Raw genomic sequence first — 26,354 nt, forward strand, 5'->3', positions numbered from 1 at the left:
ATCATTACTTTAATATGAAATCTGATAAAATTTGTTTAATTCGATTTAAAATAGAGTTAAAACAAACCTGAAATTTTATTTTAATATAGTTTTTGGATAACTTTTTGCACAATCTTATTTCAACCTGGTAATTAAAAAATACTTTTCTCTTACCTATATGTATAGCTCCATAATTGTAGGTTTTTAAGAGCTTGCAGCTATGAAAAGTGACTGAAGATTTATTCTTGATATAAAATCATTTTTACTTTAAACATCATTTTTTAATAAAAATTACCAAAAGAACAATTCTGCTCCATGAATATAAAAAAGCTTTTCGATAGAAATAAACTAAATTTCTAATTAAGTTAATACAAGATTTAAGCCTTTTTTCTATTCTATTTGAAACGAAAGTGTTTTATTAACTCTTTTTTTAATTGTGCATTTGTTTGATCAATTCTATATAAAATTAAGTTTCCAGACTTTCTTAGCAAAAAGCTTTAACTAATTTTAAAGCAAGCAAAGCTTTAAACTCTTTTGATATGGTCTTAATGAAAAAGTTCTTTGATATGAAAATATTAAGAGGTCAACGTACAACCATATACAACCACGCGACGTATTTTTAGCTAGAATATAAATAAAATTGAACATTTTAGTATAAAGGTTTTTAGATGTGCTCTTAATTTTAGTAAAGAATATTGCTTATTGAATAATAATTTTTACTCTTGAAAAGTTTTTTTTATAATGATTATTTTTTCTAAAACAACTTTATTTTTGTGAATTTGGCCTGCCGATTAGAAAACTGCCTACCCTAAATCTAATTTTGTACCCCTAAATAATTTTGAAAAAGTATATACTTATTTAAATTTTTGTAGCACTATTTAAAATGACTGAAATCTTCAAGTGTCATACGACACTTTTAAAATTTTTTACATAAATTTATTTTCACATTGCAAAGTAAAAACTTACGAAGTCACATAAAAAAATATTTTCACATACTTTCGCGCACAAACCTCAAGATTTTTTAAACTTGCAAAATGTGTTTTCTTATAATTTTAGAACACACCAGTACACTGTCAAATATATCGTGTAACTCATATTTTTCTTATTTAAGAATATTGGTTATTGATGATATTATCTTCTTACTTAATCCTACTCAGAATTGTTGAAAATTTGCTGCAAACTTGTCATTGAAACCTTGCCATTACTTATTTCAACAATATATTCTTAGTTTGTCATAAATTTTCAGCAAATCAGTCTCGACCAAAAATTTTCATAACAAGGCATATAGCAACTGCTGAAAAAAAAGTACCTTGACAATTTATCACACTAAGTTATCATAATAAAGTTTATAATTAAAATATTTATTTTTAAATAAACTTTAAAAAATAAAATACCAGTACATGGTACAAAAGCTCATTGTACTCGTAGTAACGTCTTGTGTAAAGAATAAGGATTTTAACTAAATACTTTTTAAACAATATACTTTCTTGTTTGTCACAATTTAGTTTAAAAAAAATACTGTCCACTAAATAGCTCAACAACTTCTCTAACAATACTGAAATTTATTCAAAAAAATTTTTGTGCACAGGTGCACGCACGCTTTAGGAAACAGTTTAGTTTACAGAGTAATATTGAGTTATATAACAAATTATTAGTTTAGTTTTTTAACTAGTTTAACCTGGTAATTCTTAGAAGAAATCATAAAAATTAAGTTATATAAATTTTAAAAAGCTTTAGTTTTGAGAATATAACATGCAAGTATAAGACGTTATAAACTAACATAACTCAGATTAGATGTACTAACTTAAAAAAACATTGAATTTTACTTTTTATACTAAAAAAACATGCTTCAAAATTATTAAACTATTTTCAGTTACTGTCATTATTTTTTAATTTTCCTGTTTACTAGGAGGATAATAGCGTTTATAATGTTCTGTGCATTATTATTTAACAGTAAAATGCATTTTGATAGTTTAACTCTATCCTGGTTTTAATGATAGTATTTCAAAAATGACTGATGACAAACTATCAAGTAAACTTTCAGTTATTTAAAAATTTTAAGTTTGAAACAAAAATATTGTGTAACTTTTTTTTTTTGATGTTTTGTAGACTAATTACAAAAAAAACATGTCAAGCAACTTTCAAAGTTTACATCTTTTCAAACTACAAATGTTTATTGTATAAACGTTCGTTTTTATTTACAAAACTTTTATGAGAACACTTATGTAAATAATAATAATTAATACTTATTTTAAGTCGGTTAAAAATGAAAATTTAAAAACTTTTAAGTTGTTAAGTCAAGAAATAGCATTAAGAATCTAAAAAGTTCCTAATACAAAACTATTGCTTTATATATATATAAAATTTCCAGTTTTAATTAAAAATCAGTTAATTATATATGAAAATGATCATTTATACTAAACTAATACATTTTTTGAGTTCATTATTAAAGAATTTATTAAAACCAAATTAAAAATTGTTTTAAATCTGCAGATGCTCTGTTATGAACTGTCTTTCAGCTTAATTAGTATTTATTAAAATCAAACAACTTCAACTAAATGTCTTGCATAGATAACTTAAAAAAAAATTTTTTTTTTTTTAATTTATTGTAAGACTTTAAACTTAATGTGTGTTCCTAAAATTATTTAGTATTTTCTGAATATAAGTTAGTACGTGCACATAAAAAAGTTTAACTACTCAGTTCAAAATATTAGTAAATGAGATCTATAGCTTTTTTTACTTCTTTCAAGATACTAGTAGTATTAGGTACCTTCTATTTTTTGTATTTAAATGAGTCTTAGTTAACTGTTCTGATATAGAACTAAATGTACAGTGACTCAAATAATGTACAACAGATTTTTCAAAATGATGTTTTTTAATAAGCGTTGGGAATTACACTAGAAAGCGATTTAAAAATGTTGGGCAGTTGTAGAAGTTTTGATATCTAGCTTATTAATTTACTTATTTTAGTTTAATTTCTTATTTGATGCTAAAAGAGTAAGACAGCAAAAAAGTAAACGGGTAATTAACTTTCACTTAATATTCTGAGGTTTGTATGCGAGTAAAAGGTCATAGCTATAATTGATGGTAGGTTTGAAACTTACAAAAAAAGTTCTGAAGATAACTAGTAAAACAGCAATAACTAACTAAAATATATAATTTTGCAGAATTTTTCGTGTTTAAAATAACCTGAATAGTCGCATATTTAAATTATTTCCTCTTACAAATGAAAAACCTTTCATTTTACAGGTTTCTTTTAAATATTTTAAATTTTAGTTTAAGTAACAAGCGTTTAATACAAACATTTTTTTTTGCTTCAATCTACTTATACAGCTTAAATTTCTATTTATGGCTTCAGATGTTTTTGTTTTGCCATATTAATATAATAAACCAACTCCAATTGAAGTATTTTCACAACTCTCATCCAGTAAATATTATTATCAATTAAACTTTGTTGAACACTTTAACACTTCACAATTATTTTTCTAATTTCTAAATTTTAATTATTTTGAAACACATCATATTTTACTATATTTAGTTTATTAACACAAAACCACAAAATTTAAACAAAACTTACATATTAACAAAACATCATTTAAGAGAGAGCACTTGAAGACATGCAATTGTCACTACAACGAAGTAACTTTTCCCATGAACAAAGTCAGATTTTTGTACAAAATCAAAAACACAAACGGATGGTTAACTTCAAAAGGAATCGGCTGATGTTTGGGGCGCATTGGTGCTCTTGTAGGCACTAAACGAACATGCACTACTGTTGCCGCAGCAGCTTCAGTTCCTTCTTCACTTGTTTCAATAAAAGCTTTGTGAACAACTTCATCAACGTAAAGATTGCGGTCTGGTAGCCGAGCTTCAAGATACATGGCGGTTAAATTTGCTTTACATTTTTCAAAAACGTCTTCTACTTCCAATGAACGCAGAGTTTTCTTTAAGTCAGCTTTATATTCGATTTTGAACTTTGGCATTGTCAATATTACATCCTCTTTGCTAAACTTTGCATCTTCTTTCAGGCTTTCTATGGTTTTGTCATCTAGTTTGTTAAGAACTTCATTTAATCCAAAGCGTTTATTCGGTAGAATTATGAGCATTCTGAAGTTAGGTTCCTTGTATGGTATTTTCAAACACCTAACATCGCTTTCACTAACAGATCTGTACAAGTAGCGATTTCTCTGATACATCATCTTAACAAGAGATGTTTTCTTTTCCGTACAATAGAAAAGATTGACTCTGGTGCTACTTTTTTTGAACTTGTCATACCAATCACCTTTGAAGTAGATACAACTAACTAGAACGCATGCAGTATCAGATTTTAACTCCCCTAATATATTTTTTATCTTCCCATTAGTACAACTTGCAACCCAATCATTGATTGTTTTTGTGCACTTTGGTGCATTTTTCTTGTAGTCTAAAGTTTTTATCTGGCATTTAAAAGCATTTTTAACTTCATTTTTGTACTTGGTTATCATATCGAAGGTTTTTGAAGGAAAGATAGAATTGGCAAGTTTGATTTGTAAACTGCTGGAGTTAGAACGGAGTACATTGTTCAGCGACGTTAGCTGAGAAATCAGATTTTCATCTACTTGAACTCCCAGTGCATTTTTAATTTGCTGCTTGGTTGATCCGTTAGCGCCTAGTAGTAGCATAGAGAGAGCAAGCGAAATGCTCAGTGGAGAAATGAACATGTTACTATTTTCATCAGAGCTTTCACAAAGCTTTCTAAAGAGTTTACATCGAACGAATTGAAATTGTTCTCACCAAAGTTTTCACAAGTATTGCTAGAGGGATCGCGTTCAAACAGGCTGGATACAGTTTCACCGAAGCTTCTAAAAAAGTCGTTGATGGAATCTAACAAACTCATACCGATAAAACAAATTCTACGCTGAAACAGTTTTCAATATTTAATATTATGTAATATGCAAAAGTTTATTAATTCAAAGCGAGCACTGTATTATACTTATACACTATATAAAATTTTCACTTTTTTTTTATTAACTTATAACTAAAGAGGAGTCTTAAAAGTAGACTGAGCCAACAGGCGCAATAAAAGTTTTTTAAAGTTCATCACAAATGGTAATATTATTTTTTAAACTGACTTTGTGTTGTAAACTATCAAAAAATTTGTGTTCAAAAAGAAACTAACAAGTAGAATATAAGTTTAAGCTCAGTCTTATACAAAACCAGCATATTATTTTATTAAAGATAGATGTTAAAACTTTAGTATTTGGCTTAAAATGTCTTGAAAGAAGATTTAGTTATGTGATAATAAAACCTTAAAAAAACGTTTTGAAGACATATAAAAATTTTTTAATTATGTTGGTCTTGTCAAAAAATTATTTAGCTGTTAATAAACTTTAAGTCCTACAGTAAAAATCATCTTAAAAGGTAATATTACCCTTATTTCAAATAAAAAATCATCTTACTTAACCAAGTTTAAGACTGCATTGTAATTTACATGTTTTGTTTAGATGAATATCAAGATTTTAATGACTCTAAACTAACTTATTACATATCAAAAAATTTCAAATGAGATTACCCGTAAATTACTAAATACAAAACAACTTTATCAATCATATTTAGTCTAAGCTTAATTTAAACCTTCAATAGTTTAACTATATTTATAGATTTAACAGTAAAAAATCAAAGTGTTTTACAAAATTTTTAAGTAACTGTTGATGAATAAAAAATACTTCCGTGTAATCTAAAAACAGCTGAAAACATTTCAGTAGATATAGATATTTATGTAGTATGAAGTAGTTTGTTTATTTATAGTTTTATATAAACACACTACCAAAAGTAGATATCATAAAAATATAATTTTATTAATTATACGACTATATAAAAATAGCTTCAAAAGTTTAGTACTAAATAGTTTTTTGTAGAGTTGTTTCTAATTTAAATTTATTTAATTAAAAGAGTTTAATACTTACAACTTTTTTTCTAATTTCAATAATCAGTTTTTACTAATTTGACGAACTATTAACAATAATTAAGCAGTTTTTTGTTAGTAATAAAAACCGAAGCCTATTAATTGATTCAGTATATATACATTAGTATTTTTGCTAGTCAGGACATACTTAACAAAAAATAGTCTTTTTCTGTAAGAGTATGTAAGTCAGTTGCTGCTGCCCTTTCAGTTAACTCCAGAACTTCTTCTGCAAGTTTCAAACCTGCCATAAATTATTGGTACAACCTTTTACTTGTCATTACAAACCTCATAATATTAAGTGTAAGTTAGTTATTTACTCATTTAAAGTATATAAGTCTTACATTAGCTTTAAAAAAATTGATACCTATTTTAGAATTGGTTTTTGCAAAAAAAAAAGTTTAAGTTTTTGTTTTAATAAACACTAAATAAGCTAAAGGACAGTAAATAATCTGTTTGAGCTTCTGCAGGTTCAAAACAATTCTTACTTTTGATTTTAATAACACCCTTTAATAATGAATTCAAAAATGTAGTAGTTAAGTATAAATGATAAGTTTTAATAGTCTTTTTTTTATATTAAATTATTATGACTAAGTTTTATATATAAAAAAGTTATAGTTTTTTGTTAGGAATTTCCCTTTCTTAGATTCTAGATGCTATTTGTTAGCTTTTCAACTTAAAAAGTTTAAGTTTTCCTTTTAAAAACGACCTTGTGGCTTATAATAACTAAAACTTGTTACAATTGTCTCATTAAAGTTTTGTAAAAAAATAAACGGAGATTTATCCAATAAATGTTTCAAATATACTTATTTGAATTTGTTTCAGTACAGCACAGTTAGCGGTAAGATTTTTTACTTAATTAAATTTAGGAGTAGATTATTATGTTAAACTTCTTTAATTTTAACTAAACGTTATTAAGAACTTTCAAAAAAGGTTTTAGTTCTATAAATTTACATAAACCACTTAAATAGGACAACTTATTTTTTTAAATTCAAATAAGAAAGCTAAAAATACAACCCAAAAATAACTATTGTTTTAGAAATTTTATAAAAATCATATAAACCATCAACAACATAATAATTAAAAGAGTCCTGCACACTTCGCTGTAATGGGGAGTATAATGAAGAATAAAAAGTTTCAGAGATAACTTAAAAAATTTTTAAAACATACACTAGATATTCTGGGGTTCCTAAAAAAATGTGGTTATACAAACTCATTGGGGCGATAAAAAGTAAGGCAGCAACAACTAACTTGCAACAGTATATCCTCTTACAGAAAAAAGTAAGCAAAAAAGAGGTTCTGTCCTTTGATTATTTATAAAAACTGCTTAGTTTATTATTTATCGTACTTAAAATAAGTTAAAAATTATAATTGAAGTTATATAAAAATTTAAGTATTAAACATTAATAGCTCATTCATTTAATTTGAAATGAAGTTCAAAGAAAGACAACAAAAATACTTCTTTATTACTAAACTTTTAAAGTTCTTTAAAAGTCCAACAACTGATAAAAAATAGTTTTTATAATATATAATTTTAGTTGTGTGTTCAAATATGTATATACATGTATAAATAAAACAACTTAAAACTACTAAACTTTTACACAAGTATAAAACTTTCCGCTGAACTTAGATAAAATGGAATTACTTTTAATATATTTTTTAATCTAGTATTTAAACTTACTTAATAATTTTGTAAAACTTTTTCTGTTTATAACAATGGTAAACAGTTGAACTAGGTCAAAAACAGAATTGTTTAGAGTTTTGAATACTGATGATAAGCTTGAAACAAATATAACTTGATTAAATTGTTTATAGTATTGTCTTTAATAATTTACTTGTAGTCTTATTATAAATTGTACTAAATGGAGTATTTAGTGTCATAAGATTTTATTGTTCATCTAACAATAAAAAATGAAACCTTTTTATATATACATTTTTTTAAGTTTTCTTAAGATTCATGTATTTTTTATTCAAAGAAATGTAATCTAAGCTAAATTAATTAAGTGTTATAAGATATGGCGACAATGTTTACACTTGAGATAAATTAAATTATTTGGTTTCCTTTAAGACTGAAGCTTTATAAAATGTTTTACTTGTTAGTTGCCTATTCTAACATGAACTACCTAATAATTTATAATATAATAGTATTATGAAAAATGGTGTTTTCAACTGTGTAATTTTAGTAATAAATACTTATATCAGCTGTTTTAAGTTTTTTTTTATCAAACAAATTTTTTAAGTCTTTTATCATTTTCTAATATTAAAACTAGTTTTTTATTTATTTACTTGCGTAGATTAAAAAAAAAGTACAAGTTATGTATAAAATTAATAGTCGAACCAAAAAATATATATAATGAAGTTTAACTGGGATTACAATGTTATGTCATCAAAAGTTTTTGTTCTGGTGCGATACTTTTCTGCCTATAATCGGTTAGTAATAATTAAGTACTATTTCAGCGTCATTTTTATTTTATTAGTATGAGTTTGTTGGATTCCATCAACGACTTATTTAGAGGCTTCGGTGAAACTGTATCCAGCTTGTTTGAACGCAATCCCTCCAGCAATATTTTTGAAAACTTTGATGAGAACAATTTCAATTCGTTTGATGTAAACCTCTTCAAAAAGCTTTGCGAAAGCCCCGATGAAAATAGTAACATGTTCATTTCTCCACTGAGCATTTCGCTTGCTCTTTCTATGCTACTACTAGGCGCTAACGGATCAACCAAGCAGCAAATTGAAAATGCACTGGGAGTTCAAGTAGATGAAAATCTGGTTTCTCAGCTAAAGTCAATGAACAATGTACTCCGTTCTAACTCCAGCAGTTTACAAATCAAACTTGCCAATTCTGTCTTTCCTTCAAAGACATTCAACATGATAACCAAGTACAAAATCGAAGTAAAAAATGCTTTTAAATGCCATATACAAACTTTAGACTACAAGAAAAATGCACCAAAGTGCACAAAAACAATCAATGATTGGGTTGCAGATTGTACTAATGGGAAGATAAAAAATATATTAGGTGAGTTAAAATCTGATACTGCATGTGTTCTAGTCAGTTGTATCTACTTCAAAGGTGATTGGTATGACAAGTTCAAAAAAAGTAGCACCAAAGACAATTTTTTCTATTGTACGGGAAAGAAAACATCTCTTGTTAAGATGATGTATCAGAGAAATCACTACTTGTACAGATCTGTTAGTGAAAGCGATGTTAGGTGTTTGAAAATACCATACAAGGAACCTAACTTCAGAATGCTCATTATTCTACCGAATAAACGCTTTGGATTAAACGAAGTTATCAACAAACTAGATGACAAAACCATAGAAAGCCTGAAAGACGATGCAACGTTTAGCAAAGAGGATGTTGTATTGACAATGCCAAAGTTCAAAATCGAATATAAAGCTGACTTAAAGAAAACTCTGCGTTCATTGGAAGTAGATGAAGTTTTTTTGAAGCAAATTTGACCGCCATGTCTCTATAAGCTCGGCTACCAGACCGCAATCTTTACGTGGATGAAGTTGTTCACAAAGCTTTTATTGAAACAAGTGAAGAAGGAACTGAAGCTGCTGCAGCAACAGTAGTTTACAATCGTTGTGTGCCTATAAAAGCAAGAAGGCGCTACAAACCTCAGCCGATTCCTTTCGAAGTTAACCATCCGTTTGTGTTTTTGATTTTGTACAAAAATCTGACTTTGTTCATTGGAGAAGTTACTTCGTTGTAGTGATACTTGCACTTAAAGTGCGCTCTCTAAAATGATTTATGTTACGTTTTCGATGGTTGATTTTTTGTTATGATGTAAGTTTTGTTTAAAATTTTTTTGGTTTTGTGTTAGTTGCAAATAAACTAAATATAGTAAAGAATGTGGTCTTGATTATATAACTAAAGTTTGGAAACTAAATAGACATGTTTTTTAATTAATGATCAATGAAGTTCAATTGAAAATAATATATACTAGATGAGAGTTATAAAATACGTCTTAACAAAATTTAAGTTATTATAAAATTGTGGCATAAAAAAAAACCATTGATGTAGCCATAAATATAATCGTTAGTTGTATAAGTATGATGAAGCAAAAAAAAAACAACTTTCATAACAATATGTTCAATAAAAGAACGCTCAAATTTTAAAATAGTTGAAATTAACCGGACAAATAAAAGCTTGTAATTATGTTCAGTTATGTTATTGCTGTAAATTAAATTGTTCAACACAAATTTTTGTCAAACCAATTTATTCTCTTTTTCATTCCTATAAAAAATAAGCAAAAGTTTTTATTTAATAGAAATTAAAAAATTAAAGACATTAATACACTTAGTGCATAATAACATTTAATATTTATTCTTTAATTACTTAATTAAATACTTAACATCTTAATATACTGGCATTAATAACTTTTTAATTTATGAAAGTTTAATCTATTCAGACTACTTACTAAGTTTACAATAGTTATTTACAGCATCATAAAATTTTTTGTTAGTACTTAAAATTTAGCATTTGTTTTAATTCCAAAGCGCTTTTTGCAAAAAAAAAAGTTAATGGTTGCGTTACTGATAAAATGTTGATCTATACAAGCCCTTAATAAATAACTTTTCTCCATTATTCAATAAACACTAGATTGCAACGCACGAACGTCAACACCAAAAATTGACAACGTCTTGGAAGTTGAGTTGTCAGCATTTGGCTGCTTAAACTTTTTATCTGTAGTTAAATCTTAGTGTTTTGGTGAACCTACAAAATCCAACAGAAGCTGAAGAGGACTTCGACCTTTTTCTTTAAGGCCCTTTTTAGCAAATCCTAGTTGTTTCTTAAGCTAATGAATTTTTTTCTAAGTTTTGTTTTTGCCTATACCTCGTTTTATAACAGCAAGTATAAAAAGTACAGGAAGTAAAACGCTTTACTAAATTAACCCAAGATCCAACTGGTTAGGCGGCAACAGCTAATTTATACTAGATATTCAGGGGCTTGTAGTGAAGAGTATAAGAGCCTAACATTGTAACTAAAACTACAGCTTCTACCCAATAAGGTTTTTGTTTTGTATTTTTCCTGCGAACATTAAAACCTGTCAGTTCCTGAGTAAAGGGGGGATAATGGAAATGAATTTAGGGAATCATTATGTTAAAGAAATTTATCTAGCTTATATTCTATGCATAAATATAAAAAAAACAAGTATATTTAATCCATGTTCAGAATTAGTTTAGATATGTTTGTAAAGTATGGCTAAATAAGTTTAAAAATCTTGAGTTATATAAAGCGTTTTTTAAATTATATGTTTAATCAATTTCAATGCTAATTATTTTTTGTATAATCTTTGATTTTTTTAAACTCTACAAACTTTGGTATAATTTTTGTTAAGTAAAAAGACTCAGCTTAAGGCCGATTTTGGTTGCACTTATAAAACAATTTTTTTTTTATCTTTTTACTTAAAAATGTAAAGTTTAGTAAAAAAGCTTTAAAAGTGTTACAAAGTTTAATAAATAAAAAGAAAGCGACAAAGAAATACTGTCAATGTTAAGATATACGAAAGAAATACTGTCATTGTTAAGTCCGTTAAAAATTATTTGTAAAATTAAAGAAATAGAACCCAGTAATTGATATAAGTATTAAAAAATGAAATACTTTTGTTATTAAAAATTTTTGATTTAATTTATTTTTGTTGCTTGAAGTTACTTTAAACATCGAGAGTTGATTTTTTTACAAATTTGGTAGCTTGGTTAAAGTTAGCTCTTTGACGAATTAGTAGTTATGAAATTTTACACAAAACTGGTAAAAAACTTAATAGTTAAAATTTTATTTCTCAACCTTAAGCCCCAATGTTTGCCAAGATCCAATCTTTAAATGCACTGACCTGAAAAATATTTAAAACTCTTAAAAAGCTCACTTAAGCACATTCTAATTTAAAAAAAAAAGTTCGACTCGTTTAGTAGATTCATTGTTTTGCAACTTAAAATGAATTACTCGAATTATTTATAAAATTGTTTATAAAGCTATGTCAATTAGATAAACAATGTTTTAAGTGAAGTAAAGTAATTTTAAAGACATCTTTTAAACTAATCATGTGTGAACAATAACGCTTGCCAACTAAAACTTTTTAGTAAAGCTTAAATATCAAAAAAAAAAAGTTATAAACAACTTCAAGCTTAAGGTAAACTTTTTAAATCTAAAATATACAAAATTTTTCATAGGAATTGTTATTAAAAACTTAAGTACAAAACAATTATTCACGAACTTTAGTGTATACACCTGGCGTTCCAGAATTGCAGTTCGTATTGTCGCTGTATGACGTCAGACCGACCAGATAGAACTTTTCGTTGATGAGGGCAGTGGCCGGACCGCCGGAATCACCCTGCAGAAACAGTATAAAACATTAAGAGGTTAACAGGGAATAAATCATCTTGCAAGCCAGTATAAAATATAATTTATTAAGTAGTCAGTGAACCTGCAGAAACCGTGCAAAACAACTGTTATTTACCAGGGATTGAGTTTGTAGAAACAGTACAAAACAATAAACATAGAGCAGGGAATAAACCAACAGAATATTGTAAAACATTAATTTGTGTGCAGGGTTTGAACATGTAGCTACAACACAAGATTTTCTATGTTAAACCGATTTGGAATATGTATAACGGAAATGTACGTATAAAAAGCATGAAACTTTAAATATTGAGCTGGAATTGAATCTACAGAAGCAGAAGAAAAAGAAATCAAATACCAGGGTCTTAGTACAAGAAAATTATTTTTATTTAATTTTTTTTACAAACTTTTAGATGAAACTAACGTTGCAAGCATCTGATAATCCACTTCCGGTCGTGAGGCACAACTTGGCCTCACCGGGCAGCTTTGTCGGGACAACGACCTCGCAAACGGAGTCCAAGATGGACTTTCCTCCTCCGACGTTGAGGGTGTTTGACACGCTGGTCGGGTCGTTCGGTACTGTGGAGGGGGGTTTTTGGATTAGAAACAGCATACAACATAAGTTTGTGAGCAGAGCAGAATAAATAAAACTTTTTTTTTATTAATAGTAAAAGTGAAATTATTAATAAAATTTTAACTAGTGGAATTAGCTTTATGATACTTCAACTAAGCTTAGAACTTTGATCTTAGTTAATTATAATATTTTAAAGTTATAAAGGTTAAATTTTCTATAGCAAGCGTATTGCCATTTTATATAGAACTAGTAAAAAATATTTTTTACGGTACAAAAAAAGTTTTTCAGTTAGTTTATTGAATATAAAGAATGGTTATAATTTTAAATTTATTCTTAGGTTTTACTGTAACTCAAGTTGGCTTAAAATAAAACAGTTAATTTAGCAAACAGCAAAGAATTTAAAATGTTTTTGTAGTCTTTTTCAAAACAACAAAAGACCAAGTTCTTTCTTAATCAGGCTAGTTTTTTCTGCGTTTCAAATTAAGATAAGTACAACAAACATTTTTAAGTTACCAAGCAACTAACCGGTGTAACCCCACCCGGCGAAATACACGTCATAATCGCTGGCGAGTTCGAGACCCTGAGAGGGGAGGCAGATGGGTATGACGTAATCACTGTACGTCATCTTCCGGTTGAGCTGTTGGAAAGAAAATGTTGTTAAGAGAGAAAAGTCGTGAAAAAGATTATACTTTTTTACAAAGTAGTTAGAAAGAATAATAGTTGCTAAAAAAAATAATGATTGTAAAAAGTAAAGATTGTTAACAAGAAAAAATAATTTTTATCAGAAAAAAGATGCATATCATTTTGATTTCAAAACTTTTTTTACTTTATTTAGCTAATAAAATGTTAGTAAACTTTTTTAGAAGTTTTGTCAAAATACACAACTTAGATAATATTAAAAATATTGAATATTCAGTTTTAGAATTTTAAAGGTAAGTTTTAAAGTATTTTAATAATTTACTTATGAAACGAAGTACTTCTATGTTTTTAGTAGCAAAATAAAAATATGCAGTTAAGAAGCATTTGATACTCATTTTTAGTGTTAAAAATGCTGTAATAATTATAGAAACTAATTTTTCACCTTGATTAAAGCGATATCGTTGACATATCTTAGTGACTGGTAACCCGGATGCCTTATCAGGAGTTGGGCATCGAAATTTTGCTGTTCAGGTTCAGTGATCGACGAATCTGTATCTCCAACGTTGACTCCGTATATACTGGTTGGATAGATAACAGTTTATTTGCAGAAAAGTAAATATGTTATTAAAAAAATTATAAACTATGAATAAATAGTATTCAGCATGTTTAGTAAAGTTTTAAAGATACATAAAGTAAAAACAATACGTATTCTTAAGAAAAATATTTCAACTCTGTTTATAAATTGATCATCATTGAAGATATTAATTATGCATCAGTTTAAAAAATATATTTTAGAGAACTTAAAAAAAAAAATACACTAAGTAAAAATTAAATTAAGTAAACAAAAAACCAACTAAGTCCTTTTTTATCTACATTATGATGACAATAGTTGTTTAAGTTAAAAAGCAGACCAATAAAATGGTAGATAAAATTAACTCTTTTGTTTAAATATAGGAAAAATTTACATGTACAATTTTCTAAAATCAAAACGTAACGAAACGTATCTTCATTATTAGTTAGGTATATCAAGAAACATACTTGTAACTAATAAAAACTATGCAGTAGGTATATGTTAATGTATTCGACCTTTATTAATTTTAACAAGTATGGTTTTACTCTTTTATACCTGAAACATACTTAAATAATTTTTAACAAGTAACCTCGGGTCCAGGGTTGTCAAGCAATGGGCGGCGGTCAGTATCCACTGGGTGGCGATGATGGCTCCACCGCAAATAGTGGTGGACGGGTCGTTTCTCTCGTACAATCTGGCAATCCACGGCCAGTCCTTGGTGGTGGTTGGAAGCCCGTCTGTTTTAGTTTGGGGGATTTTATAAAGTATTAGCTGTTTAATGTTGTTTAAGTACTAATGTAATATTTTATGTAAGATGTAGAGAATGAAGAATTTTTAGTAAATCTTTCCTAAAAACATTAAAAATTACGTTTATTTGTATAAAATCAATACAGTTTTTGAATCAAACAGTATTTAACTTATACTTACTTATGATTCTGAAAACTGTTTGTTGGTTTCTACTTACGGTTCTATTAAATATTTCTAATTTTTACTTACTTACGATTCTGCTGATTATTTGCTGATTAGTTGCCCCGGCCACTTTCATTATTATTATTTCGAGAAAATTGTTCTCCAAGTCGTACATAGCTGTAGAGTGTTATTTTGTTAAGTTTTACTTAGTTAAGTAAAGTTGTACTAAAAATCATGATTTGCGTTTCATTACTTTTAAATTAAATTTATAGTTGAAAGCAAAAAACACAACATGACCAAGTAAATTTAACACAGGATATTTGAAAAAATTTATTACAGTAAAATTTAAAACTCATCAGGGTTAATAAAAGCTAAAGTTCAAAAAAAGTTTTTTTTAATAAACACAAACTTTTATTAGTTTCAAAACACCCTTGACTAGTTTGACAAAAAACAGTGTAGTTTGGTGTCATAAAAATACTTTACACCAAACTACACTAAATACCATGGACAAAACTATTATAATTTACTTCTCTCTTACATCAACTAGCGGTAAAAACTAACGTCTTGGTCTTTCAGCAATTTCGTTGGAAGTTCCTGGGAAAAGAGGCCCCTCTGCTCTGCCACAAACCCTCGGATCCGTAACTGTGGGAAATAATTTGAATCAAAAAATTAAAATTAATATATTTTGGTTGAAGTAAATTTTTCTAGATGAAAATAAAAGCAGTTACATTTAAAACTAGAAGCCTTGAGTCGAAGTAGTAAAAATAAAAGAGTTTTTAACTAAATTGTTATATAGACTTTTGATCCAGATAATGTAAAACAAAACAAGCTTGAATTAAAATATAAAACCAAACTAATAAAACAAGTTTTTAACATCTACCTTCTGCATTACTAAAACAAAAACAAGCTTTGAAATAAGCTTTTAGCATTAAACTATAAAACTCAAACCAAAAACAAACTTATAAGTAACAGATATACAGATAGAGTTACAGTTATACTTTTTTAAGTTTTTAAACATTTAAATTTTGCATTGTATTTCCCTGGACATGAAATTGAACTGTTCTGGTGTGCGGCTCGATAACCGAAATGTTTTTTTGTACACCAGGTCCTTGGACCAAACATTTTGAGCGTATTTTTAGTCGTTCAACAAACAATACTATTACTATTAATAAAGTAAAAGCAAAAACATGAACTAAGATTTTGAAAATTTAAGTTTTTGATATAAAAATAAAAACACTCATGAAGTAATCTATTGAACGTTAAATTTATAAACAGGAAAAACAACAACAAACTTATAAGTTAAGCTATACTAACATTCACTTTATCAAAATGAAAACAAACTTATGAAGTAAGATTTGGAACATTTGATTCTCGCATTCGGATCCCAGCAGCACTTCCATCTGTGACAGTCCCTCCTGTTTCAAGTTTAAATTGATTTGAAGTGTTAAAAATAAAAGAAAAAACTATAGTTGTGATTACAACAGCTAGATTTATACCGATTAAAATTATGGCAACTATGAGACCAGGCAGGCACAAAGTTACATTTTTATTTTCTGTTTACAACCTGAAAAGTTTAGTAAACATTATTTTGATTTAACTACCAGATAGCACTTTATCATGTTTGGTTTTACTATAAAAAAGTCTAACGTTTTTGTTTTCTAGTAAACACAAAAATTTTGTACTCTTTGGCGGGAAAATAAAGATAAATAAAATAATAAATTGTTTTGATTAGAAGTTACTCGTTTATATCTAAAACTGTTTAACATATAATTAAAAAAATTTTGGCGGGAAAATGTTTAGACTAACTCGTTATCTGTACCACACGGCTTCCTCAACCCGACATTGCAGTTCATTATGATGTCACTATCCGTCATTCTGAACGATTTCATATCCAAAGACGCTCCCGAGTCTTTCATGAAAACTGGAAAATAAAACAATAATTAAATTTTTGAACAATAGTTTAGATTTACTTTATATATAAATTTCATTTTAAAACGGTCTTAGAATAAAGTTTACTTTTTGTTTCAAAACGTTTTAGAGCGAATATTTGAAAAATGTGAAAAAATTATTTTGTAAACAAAAATAAAGTTAATAAACAAAAGATTTTCTGAACAGTTCAGATAAAGCAAAAGTGAAGAATATTTAAAAAATAAGAAAATTATTTTTTTTTTAATTTATAACTAGTTTTGTTGTTCTTAACTTTTTAGAACTAAATGAAAAAATAAAACTTTTTTTATTTTTTTTATATGTGTTAACGATTAATGATTTGAAAATATTTTCGTTTTTCAATTAGAAAATACTTGCATCTCAATAGCACTATCGTGAAAAAAACTTGAGTAGTTTGTCAACTAGACTAACCAATTACTTAACTATTGTAATTCAATAGAATTTTAATTTATTTTGAGTTTGTCAAATTACATTATAAGGTTATATTACAATAATTTTCGTGACTTTAAAGCAGTTTTGTAACATTTTTGTTTAAAACTGGTATTTCAAGTTATTTTTCTAAATAAATGAAATCTTTGAATTATGTCTACAAATAAAGGCCGAAGTTAACATGTTTTTGACGCTATTACATTTTGTTTTCATAAAACGCCCTTGGGTAGTAGAAACCTTATTCTTACCTTTAGTAATGTTTACAATAAAGTTGATTTTTAAACAAGTATAAATCATGTGCTTTTTTATCTTAATTCTTTGATTTTATATTTTAAAAAATTCATGATGGCTGTTTAAGAGATGGCTTTGATGCCTAAGTTCAAATAGAAAATGACTAACGTTAACCAAAAGTGTATTCAAAAAACACTTATCATTAACTTAAAGGTCTTAAACTACAAAAAAAAAACCACCACTTATTTCATCTTTATGGAACGTGATATAAAAGATTAAAGTGCGGTTTTGAAGACCTCGTTAAATGAACAAGTTTCTCACGATTGGTGTTTTCCCATGTAGTTTGATAAACACATTTGGGTAAAGAGTATAGAACTTTCACGTTTCTGTTTTGTTTACTGTACTTAAGAAGTTCGTGTACAAACTGTTTTGCGATAACGTAATAGCTTTAATGTCATTAGCACATACAATGATGTTAAGTTACAAAGTATTATGGTTGAACATACTTCAAACTTTAGTTTATAACTGGAATAATTTTATGAAAATAAATGTAGGTTTTCAAAAACAATATTGTTTTTTTAAATTACTAAATGACAAAAGCAAAATTTTGGTGTGTTTTTTATATTAAAAATTAGGTAGTTTTAAGTGTCATTTTGATGAAAAAAAACTGCTAAAGGTAACAAAGTCAGTTTCTTAATTTCAATAGCACACGTATGTAAAGACAATACTATTAAAAACAAAGAACTAAACTTCCTAAAATACACTAAAACTTTAATAAAATTATATTTTAAAACTTGTTTTTCTAATAAAAGTTTAAACTTTTAAACCTCAACAATTGTAAATATTAAATGAGCAATGCATTTAAGCACAGAACTGATCGGCAATTAAAGTTTTAATCGATCATGAAATTTACAACTTGTGGTTTTTATTTGACTATGTTGTGTGTGTTTTGACTATAAATACTAAACAAAGTTCTATATATATGCTTTTTATCGAAACTTCTCCTTTTGCTTTTTTATTTTTCCGTTACAGCTAGAAAGGGCTTGTAAATAAGTATTTACGTAAATACTTTTGATGAAGTTGTATAAATAAATATGATAAAGTATAATTTCATCAGGAACTTTATATGGTAAATCCGGTAAGTTATTTGTGAAATTTTATGCTGTTAGTAGTTTTGTATAGACTACAAACATTCAACGTCGATGAGTGACCTTTTTAAAATGTCTGAAAATTTGAAATTCTTCGAATAGTTACGAGACGATCAATTAATTATTGAAACGAATGTAAAAATAAAGTTTAGTTTTATGCTAGCAGCAAACAGTTTGTAATTATATATATTATTTATATATTTCTAATTATGTAAAGAGATTAAAAACTGACGATACTATAAAAACATATCATAAGTAATTGAAACAATTCTTTCTATACGTAAAAACATTATTTAAAAAGAATTAAACCTAAAAATAAACTTATCAGGTTTTATGGTTTAAGTTTGTGAAAAACACAAATGATAATGAGATATAATAGAATAATAAACAGTAAATTGACCTAATGGTCTTGTTTAAGGATGTAATATTACCTAAAATAAGATCTCCAATAAGATCAAGGTTTTATAACTGTGCCATAATTTCCATAGTTTGAATTAAATAAATTTTGGTCAAGTATTTACAATATGTCTATTGTTGAGAGACAAAACTTATGTGTTTATATTTCAATAAATTCAAAAAAACACTTTACATGATTAAAGTATAAACGATGCTATTGCATAAAGAGCTTTTTACTGAATAATCGCTTTAATATCCTACACAATACTCAAAGTAGCAAACTAGTTATTAAACGACATTTAGCTCACTATCTTTAGTAAAAATATCTAGTGCATAATTTAATCTATTGATAAGTTCGAAAAAAATTGAAACTCAGATACAAGATAACATTCGAAACAAATTTTACAGTGAAATGATAGATTTCAAAAGTTCAATATATCACATTCTTAAAGTTTATCTTTTTTATATTCACTTGTTACTTATAAAAGCCTAGAGCTTTATAAGTTTCAAAGTTATTCAGTAGTATTTATATTTATTATTTACTATTTTTTAAGCTGAATTTTGAGTATTATTTCTTTACAAATTGTAAACTGTTTATACTAACATGGAGACTTTGTAGCTGTGAATTCCATGCTTAATATTTTCTTGGGTTTGGGGGCTGGAGTATTTGTCCGGTATTTTCCATAAAGCCAGTGGGACCGACCTAACGGCAGTAGTAAGGACAGGAGTAAAAATAGTTTGTGCATATTTGCTAAGAAAACTAAAATTTAAAACATTGTGAAAATAAAAGTAATTATACAATTACTGTTTAATATATCGAATTAAATAACATATTTATTTGTAAAAAAAACAAAAATGGTTTTGGTAATTAAACTTATATAAAACAATTTTTTACTTAGGAAGATAGAAAATTAAAAGTTCGAAAGATTTTTCATAATCAAGTACTTTAAAAAATTTAAGCTACACCTATTAACACATTGTTCATACTTATATGATAAAATAAAATACAATTAAATAACTTTAACGATTTAGTATGATTGCAATGGTTCATACATAACATTAAAAAAAAATTGAACAGTAGTGTATCATTTAAAAAAAATCTTACGATTTACTGTTTATTAATGTAACTATAGATACTTTAATATTAAACCCTTTTTATGCTTGTGTTTTCCATATATAGAAATACTCTAAAAACATAAGAAAATAATGTTTTATAATTAGTAAAATTTTGTTTTTTATTTTTTTACATTAATGTTACCTTGAACAAACAACTAAACTTTTCAAAACCGGACATAAAAAATAAACTATCAAATTGAAAAAAGCACTTGTAAATTTGATGACGCCAGAAATAATTAAATTGTCCTGGGGCAATTATAAAACTGTACAAATTGTCTTTTTATGTAAACAGTTTGTTAAATTGTGAATGAGTAATTACATTAAAAGTTAAATAACTATAATGTGTATGAAATTATTTCAAGCTTAAAAGTTAGTTTATGAAGCATATTTTTTAGCTTAAAACTCTTATATGATTTAGAGTCGTACTACTTTTTAGATGAACTTAAAAAAAAAAACAGCTTTACTTTTACTAAAAAACTTTTTTTTTTAATCCAAAAGTTCAATAAATTTAGGCTTGAAAAAATTTATTGAAAATTAAAAAAAAACTTTTCTTTTTAATTTATGAGTTTCATTTCAGTTTTACTAATCCTAACATATTTCTTAACTTTTTCAACTAAAACTAGCTTTTAATGAACATTGTTTATATAACTGTTGAAATATATCTTGAAAACTAAGTATGTACTTTCTAACTAATGTACAATGTACATGTTTGTTCTTACATGTTTTGTGAGTTTAAAATGTCAGAACATTTTTGTCTTGCAAAATATAGCTATAATCAAACAATATACATCTTAATTGATAATAAAATTCAAAAAAGCTCTAATTTATCTAAACTATACTAAAGCTGTACTTGTACTGTTTAACACTTTTTTCTGAAGAACTTAAAACATCTCGATATAAGCGAAATTGCTTTCTAACTTTCCCAAGTAGCTAGTAACGTTAGTAACTGAGGAAAAAGTAAATCACTATCACTAAATTCTCCTTAAAACTTTGAAATAGCCCGGGGCCGAAATCTATTTCTGGTGAGCCTCGGAATTTTCAGCTCGAGTTTTGTAAAAGGGGGAGTTATTTGAGCTGAATTTGATTGAGCGGTGCTAAACTTTGAAGTTTGTACAGCTGTGTTGATCATAAACAAAAGTGAGTTAGTTTTGAATGAAATAAAGCACACATGGTTAAATGGCAACTTATAAGAAATATTGTTAAAACAATTCTTATTTTATAGTTTAACCAGTTAGTTAGTATATAAAATACGACTAAGTTTTATATAAAAAACAATATTCAGCAGTTGTTAGGTTCTTATTATTTTTTAAATATCACACGGCGCAAAACTTTTTAAGAAGATAAAAATACTTTTATAATGTTTTTTTTTCCTATATTTTAAACAAAATCTACTTATTTGAAACTTAATTAATTTAAAAACATAGTGTTTTTTCTTAAATTTATTGTACACGAATAAAGTCTTTGAATTTGATACAAATCAAACTGATCTTAATACTAAAGCCATACAGTATGATAATTTATAAAAAGTATAAAAAGTACATATCTAACTCATTAATCAATTTTTTGTCTTGTTTTTAGTAAACTTCCTTGCTACGTAAGGATTTCTAATTCTGATAACATCTACTTTTATTTAAGTACCATTTCCTTTGTAAGATATATAGACATGTAAAATTTTAATCTCTAGATAAAGTAATCAAGTTTGCTTAGCTACTTAGATTCTAAAATCTGTTTAAACTAGTAAAACTTTTACAACTTTTTAATAATCTTTAAACTTTATTCAATTTTTAATTTATGACTTACATTTATAAAAAACAATCTATACTTAAACTTTAATTTGTAAAGTCACATGTTTAAATGTTAAATAAAACAAAAAGTTCAAGTTCAACTAATATAATGTTAAGCATTATCTTCTCAACCAATAACGTAAATAGCTATGAATAGTTAAAATTGATTCATTCTTATACAGTTTACATTAAAAATTTCATCGAAACAATAAAAATTTTAGGCTGTAAGCAAGCGTTATCGTTAACATATAACGATTGTTACGGCTGCAACATTTACAACTTTTTGTTGACCTTTTTATGAATGAAAATTTGCATACTTTTTGAAATTGCGATTAATCAATTGAAGTTATTTTTATTCGTGGTTATAATTGTGTCTACAAAGTTTTAATGAAAATATTCCGTCAAAAATTTGTTGACATACATTTAACATAATTTTAAAAGTATAACTTGATATCAAACAAAGAGCTATTAGTATAAATTTAAACACTTTATAAACTACGGTTAGCTAAAAGTACAAAATTATTAAAATTAATTTTGTTATTTTATGTTTAATATAATATCAAAACCACTTAAATTTGTTTTTTTATTATACTTTTAATATTATATATTAAAATTTTTAGGTATTTCAAGCCTTTTTAAAACATTAATATGATATTTTAAACTTAATAGATGTTTTCCTTTATTATCTACAAATAAAAACAAGAATTTGAACTGTATACTTGTACTTAACAATAAAGTAATACTTTTAAAACTCAAGCTAATATTGTTTATAAATAAAAATCCAAAGTTTAGATTATTGTAGAACAATGTTTTTAGTTAGTCTTGTATTTGAGTTTAGTATAAATTTTTATTCTTTCAAAACTTTCGTAATATAATTTTGTCTTAAAATGTAATAAAAACGTTATAAAAAAATCAAAAAATTATTATTTTCTCATATCAAACCAGTTTAAGTTTATCACATAAACGTAGTTATAAACGATCGAATTCCTTTAAAAATATTGAATATTTTAATGTTATGTTTTAAGTTAAAAAGTAATATAAAACTAAAAAATGAAAACTCTTCCTAGTTCTGTGTTTTAAGTTTTTTTTTGCCAATTAAATTAAAAAAAACGCGTATATTTACATAAGAGTTACAGAAATTTTCTTACCGGTTAAAAGATTATATAGCTAACTAGTAAAACTAAATCAGAATTTTTTTTGCTCCCAACACCTCACAGCGAACAAATTTTATATTTATTTAGTTGTACATAGCACTAAAACATTCGACAAAAAGAACTTTCACATTCTAGTATCGATGACTAAAACCTAACACAAATTGTAGTAAAAAAAACTATTTGAAGTGTTAAAAAAAGTTATTTTGAACGACGTCCATAGTTCTTTAAAAGTCTAATATGTGAATACTATCAATCATATTTGCTGTTATTGTCCTGGACAAGACGTTAAAAGGTATCCAAGCGGTGCACGACTCGATAATCGAAAGGTTATTCGTGCACCGGGTCCTAGGACCAAGTTTTTGAGACCTTTTTTTTTGTCGTTTGATAAAATAATGTAAAAAAAAATATTGTTTTGGTAGTTAAGCTAAATAAAGTGTTTATTTTTAGTAAGCAATATTCATAAAAATTCACACATTTTATAGGCAGTTGATTTTTAAAGGAAGATAATTTTATATTACTTTTGCTTGCTAAAACCTGCTGGTTTATAAATTTAAAAGTTACAGTTTTTTGTTTTAGCTTGTAATACCTTTTTTTTTTGACTTTGGAATCAGTAAAGTATATGAAATATAATTCTGACAAATTTAAAAAGTACTCTTTCTTTATTAAACTAACACATGTTTCTGTGTATTGACAAGTTAACTTGTTTCGCTACGATCTTTATTAACTAACGATTAACTTAAAATTATGAATATTTATCTGAAATATAAAAACTTTTTAAAGTTTCTCAATGAAAAGGGTTAAACTTCAAGATATTTTTTAAAATACTTTGTTTAAAGTTTTGATTGTTTTAATTTAAACAGACTTTTTCGCAAAGTAGTTACCCGTTTAAGTTTACTTTAAGGTACTACATAGTGTTTTCAGAAGTATCTTTTTTAGTTAATATGTTTAAGTGAAGTAATTACCTAAACTTAACTAATATTTTTTTTTTATGAAAAAAACTATAAAACACCTATTGTAAGATCATAAAAGTAGTTTATCATAATAGATTTTTAAACTAGTACTTCAAATTAGTTTTGGCAATTAAAGTTTTACTTTGTCTTTGTTGAGAGTGCCCTTGCTTATTTCAAGAATATTCAATTTAATTGCAAAAAATCTCATGTTTTATCAGGCCGGATTTATATGACAAAAATTTTAAGGTCATTGAATATTTTATAAGTTATGAAATAAATGTAGCGATATCCAAACTTGATTAGCAACAAATTTTTTAAAACATTTAGTTGTTTTGCAAAGTTCTATTTAAAATATAACCCATATCATTATTTTTTTAATTTTCCTAGACGATTACTAATTTGTATATTTTAACATACAAAATTATTATGACGCATTTTTTGACTAAAAAACTCAAAATCGTCTTGAAATTTTGTTAAAGTTTCAACCGTATTACAAGAATTAAGCCTCAAACCAAATTTGAAGTAACAAAGCCATCCAAAGACAAAAGAACCAAGCAACCTTCAAGAAAAATATACAAAAAAAAGTTCCATAAAAAAGACAAAATCAATCAAACATGAAATTCCCGCTTCTCCTGTTGCTCTCACTATTCCTGCACCTCCAAGCGGGCCGCGCGCTCAAGTGTTGGACGTGCGAGAACGTGCGGACTTGCGACAACCCGATCGAGTCAGAATGCGCCGAGCAGGGCATCACCAAGAACGCGGCCTGCTTCAGCGGACCCAGGGGACTGAGCTGCGTGAATGTTAAGGACTGCGGCATCGCAATACCCGATGGTAGTATATTTGTTTTTAATTTTGAGAATTTTTGTTGATTTGTTTTTAAGTAGTTGAATATTTTCATGCTCTTAAGCTCATAAAAATCTAGTTAATGGTAAAAGTTTTTAATGGACCTTTTGTTAGAAGTAATTTCATTTGTTTTAAAAATCACATTTTTTTACGTAGAACTTAAAAAATCTAGGTGAATAAACTCAACGTCTATTGTAACTATCCCTATTCATAAATACCTTTTATTTGACTTAAACTATCGTCTTTTATACTCATCGTTAAAACAATTGTCCAAAACATCTCTCAACTTTTCAGCAAAAGGAAACGAAACGGTCATCGTGCAGGAATCGAAAGAGGAAAGAGGGTTGTGGAACCCCTTCGCTTCCGACAAGAAAGAACCGACCTGCTGCCAGACAGACCTGTGTAACGGATCACAAAAGGGGAATTCCGTGAACAGGAACTGGATTTTGCTGGTCGTGACGTCACTCTTTTACACTTGGTGGCAATAAAAATACAATGAACAGTGGAGAAAACAGTAATAAAATAAAAATAATGGAGTGTGAACTGTTGTTTTGTTGTGATATTTGCTCACTGGTTTTTAATACTGTTTTGTTGTTGTTTTGTAACTAAAGTTTAGCTGATCAAAATAATATCTATTTAAACGAAAGCAAACGAAGAAATTGTTCTGTAAAAGTATTACAAATAAGTTAAATGTATTTTCATTTTAATTATCGAAAAGTTGTAGTCAAGTCTTTGAGTTACCAACTTTTTCCTCAATCATTTTAGTTGCTAGTGCCTAAAGAATTTAGTTTATTGTGAATTTTTAGTTTATAAATGCGAAAAGTAGCTTACATTATGTATGCGTTTTACAGGATTCTTTTGAGTATTAAAAGCTATTTTTGTTCTAATTTTAAGTTTCTATTTCTTTTTGTACTACTTTTGAGGGCTATACACTACAGACTCTTATTAACTACAGTGTTATCATCTTTAGAACTTTATAAACTTTTGTTTTCATATAAAACAAGACCACACCCCATAACTATAAAAACATTTGTACTGTTTTAATAAATTGTATTATTATCATTTGTGTTGTATTAAAAAAAAATAACTAAACAAGATAAAGTTTGAAGAATTTACAGAGCAGAGGCTACATGTGAAAGTATAGAGAAAAGCATCACTAAACTACCTTATATGTTTTGTTTTTGTTTCTTAAATATTTTATTTCGTATATTTGGTGTTTATGTTGAAAAATATTTTAATAAAAAAGTGTATGGATTGGATGTAACTATGCATAAAATACTTATAAAGCTATGTAAAATAGTTTTTAGTAATTATAAGTGGTTAAAAATACATTACATTAAAAGTTTTATCATGACAAGGAAATGCTTATAGAAGTTTATATAGAAAAACTTGATGTT

The 26,354-nt window shown here is 26.6% G+C and overlaps 3 protein-coding genes across 3 annotated transcripts; 1 reads left to right on the plus strand and 2 right to left on the minus strand.

Annotated features, from left to right (window-relative positions):
- Positions 1-3,608: 3,608 nt before the first annotated feature.
- LOC145832622 (leukocyte elastase inhibitor-like) lies at positions 3,609-4,855 on the minus strand. The gene is made up of 2 exons (XM_082939925.1): positions 4,794-4,855; positions 3,609-4,713 (listed from the first exon to the last, which is right to left on the minus strand). The coding sequence occupies exons 1-2, from the start codon at positions 4,853-4,855 to the stop codon at positions 3,609-3,611; spliced, it is 1,167 nt and encodes a 388-aa protein (XP_082796051.1).
- Positions 4,856-8,398: 3,543 nt separating this feature from the next.
- On the plus strand, positions 8,399-9,639 carry LOC145832623 (leukocyte elastase inhibitor-like). The gene is made up of 2 exons (XM_082939926.1): positions 8,399-9,341; positions 9,413-9,639. Exons 1-2 carry the CDS (start codon positions 8,399-8,401, stop codon positions 9,637-9,639), a joined length of 1,170 nt encoding a protein of 389 aa, XP_082796052.1.
- A 1,985-nt stretch (positions 9,640-11,624) lies between these two features.
- LOC145831882 (chymotrypsinogen A-like) lies at positions 11,625-19,845 on the minus strand. Its single transcript, XM_082939233.1, has 11 exons — positions 19,715-19,845; positions 16,766-16,880; positions 16,301-16,374; positions 15,521-15,601; positions 15,047-15,136; positions 14,640-14,787; positions 13,922-14,057; positions 13,366-13,477; positions 12,691-12,845; positions 12,142-12,258; positions 11,625-11,760 (listed from the first exon to the last, which is right to left on the minus strand). The coding sequence occupies exons 1-11, from the start codon at positions 19,740-19,742 to the stop codon at positions 11,716-11,718; spliced, it is 1,101 nt and encodes a 366-aa protein (XP_082795359.1). The 5' UTR covers positions 19,743-19,845; the 3' UTR covers positions 11,625-11,715.
- Positions 19,846-26,354: the final 6,509 nt, after the last annotated feature.

The sequence above is a fragment of the Thalia democratica genome, chromosome 3 (genome assembly GCF_965202585.1).
Source record: "Thalia democratica chromosome 3, ktThaDemo2.hap1.1, whole genome shotgun sequence".
Taxonomy (NCBI): Eukaryota; Metazoa; Chordata; class Thaliacea; order Salpida; family Salpidae; genus Thalia; species Thalia democratica.

What these genes read in the sequence shown, in the direction of transcription:
- LOC145832622 (XM_082939925.1), bottom strand. Translation starts at nt 4,855, where the DNA reads ATGAGTTTGTTAGATTCCATCAACGACTTTTTTAGAAGCTTCGGTGAA. An exon ending in GGTGAAACTGTATCCAGCCT is followed by an intron (nt 4,714 to 4,793) that starts GTTTGAACGCGA and finishes TAAACTCTTTAG; the next exon opens with AAAGCTTTGTGAAAGCTCTG.
- LOC145831882 (XM_082939233.1), bottom strand. Translation starts at nt 19,742, where the DNA reads ATGGAATTCACAGCTACAAAGTCTCCAT. An exon ending in CACAGCTACAAAGTCTCCAT is followed by an intron (nt 16,881 to 19,714) that starts GTTAGTATAAAC and finishes TTTATTTTCCAG; the next exon opens with TTTTCATGAAAGACTCGGGA. An exon ending in CGCCAGGTGTATACACTAAA is followed by an intron (nt 11,761 to 12,141) that starts GTTCGTGAATAA and finishes AATATTTTTCAG; the next exon opens with GTCAGTGCATTTAAAGATTG.
- LOC145832623 (XM_082939926.1), top strand. Translation starts at nt 8,399, where the DNA reads ATGAGTTTGTTGGATTCCATCAACGACTTATTTAGAGGCTTCGGTGAA. An exon ending in TGACTTAAAGAAAACTCTGC is followed by an intron (nt 9,342 to 9,412) that starts GTTCATTGGAAG and finishes CTCGGCTACCAG; the next exon opens with ACCGCAATCTTTACGTGGAT.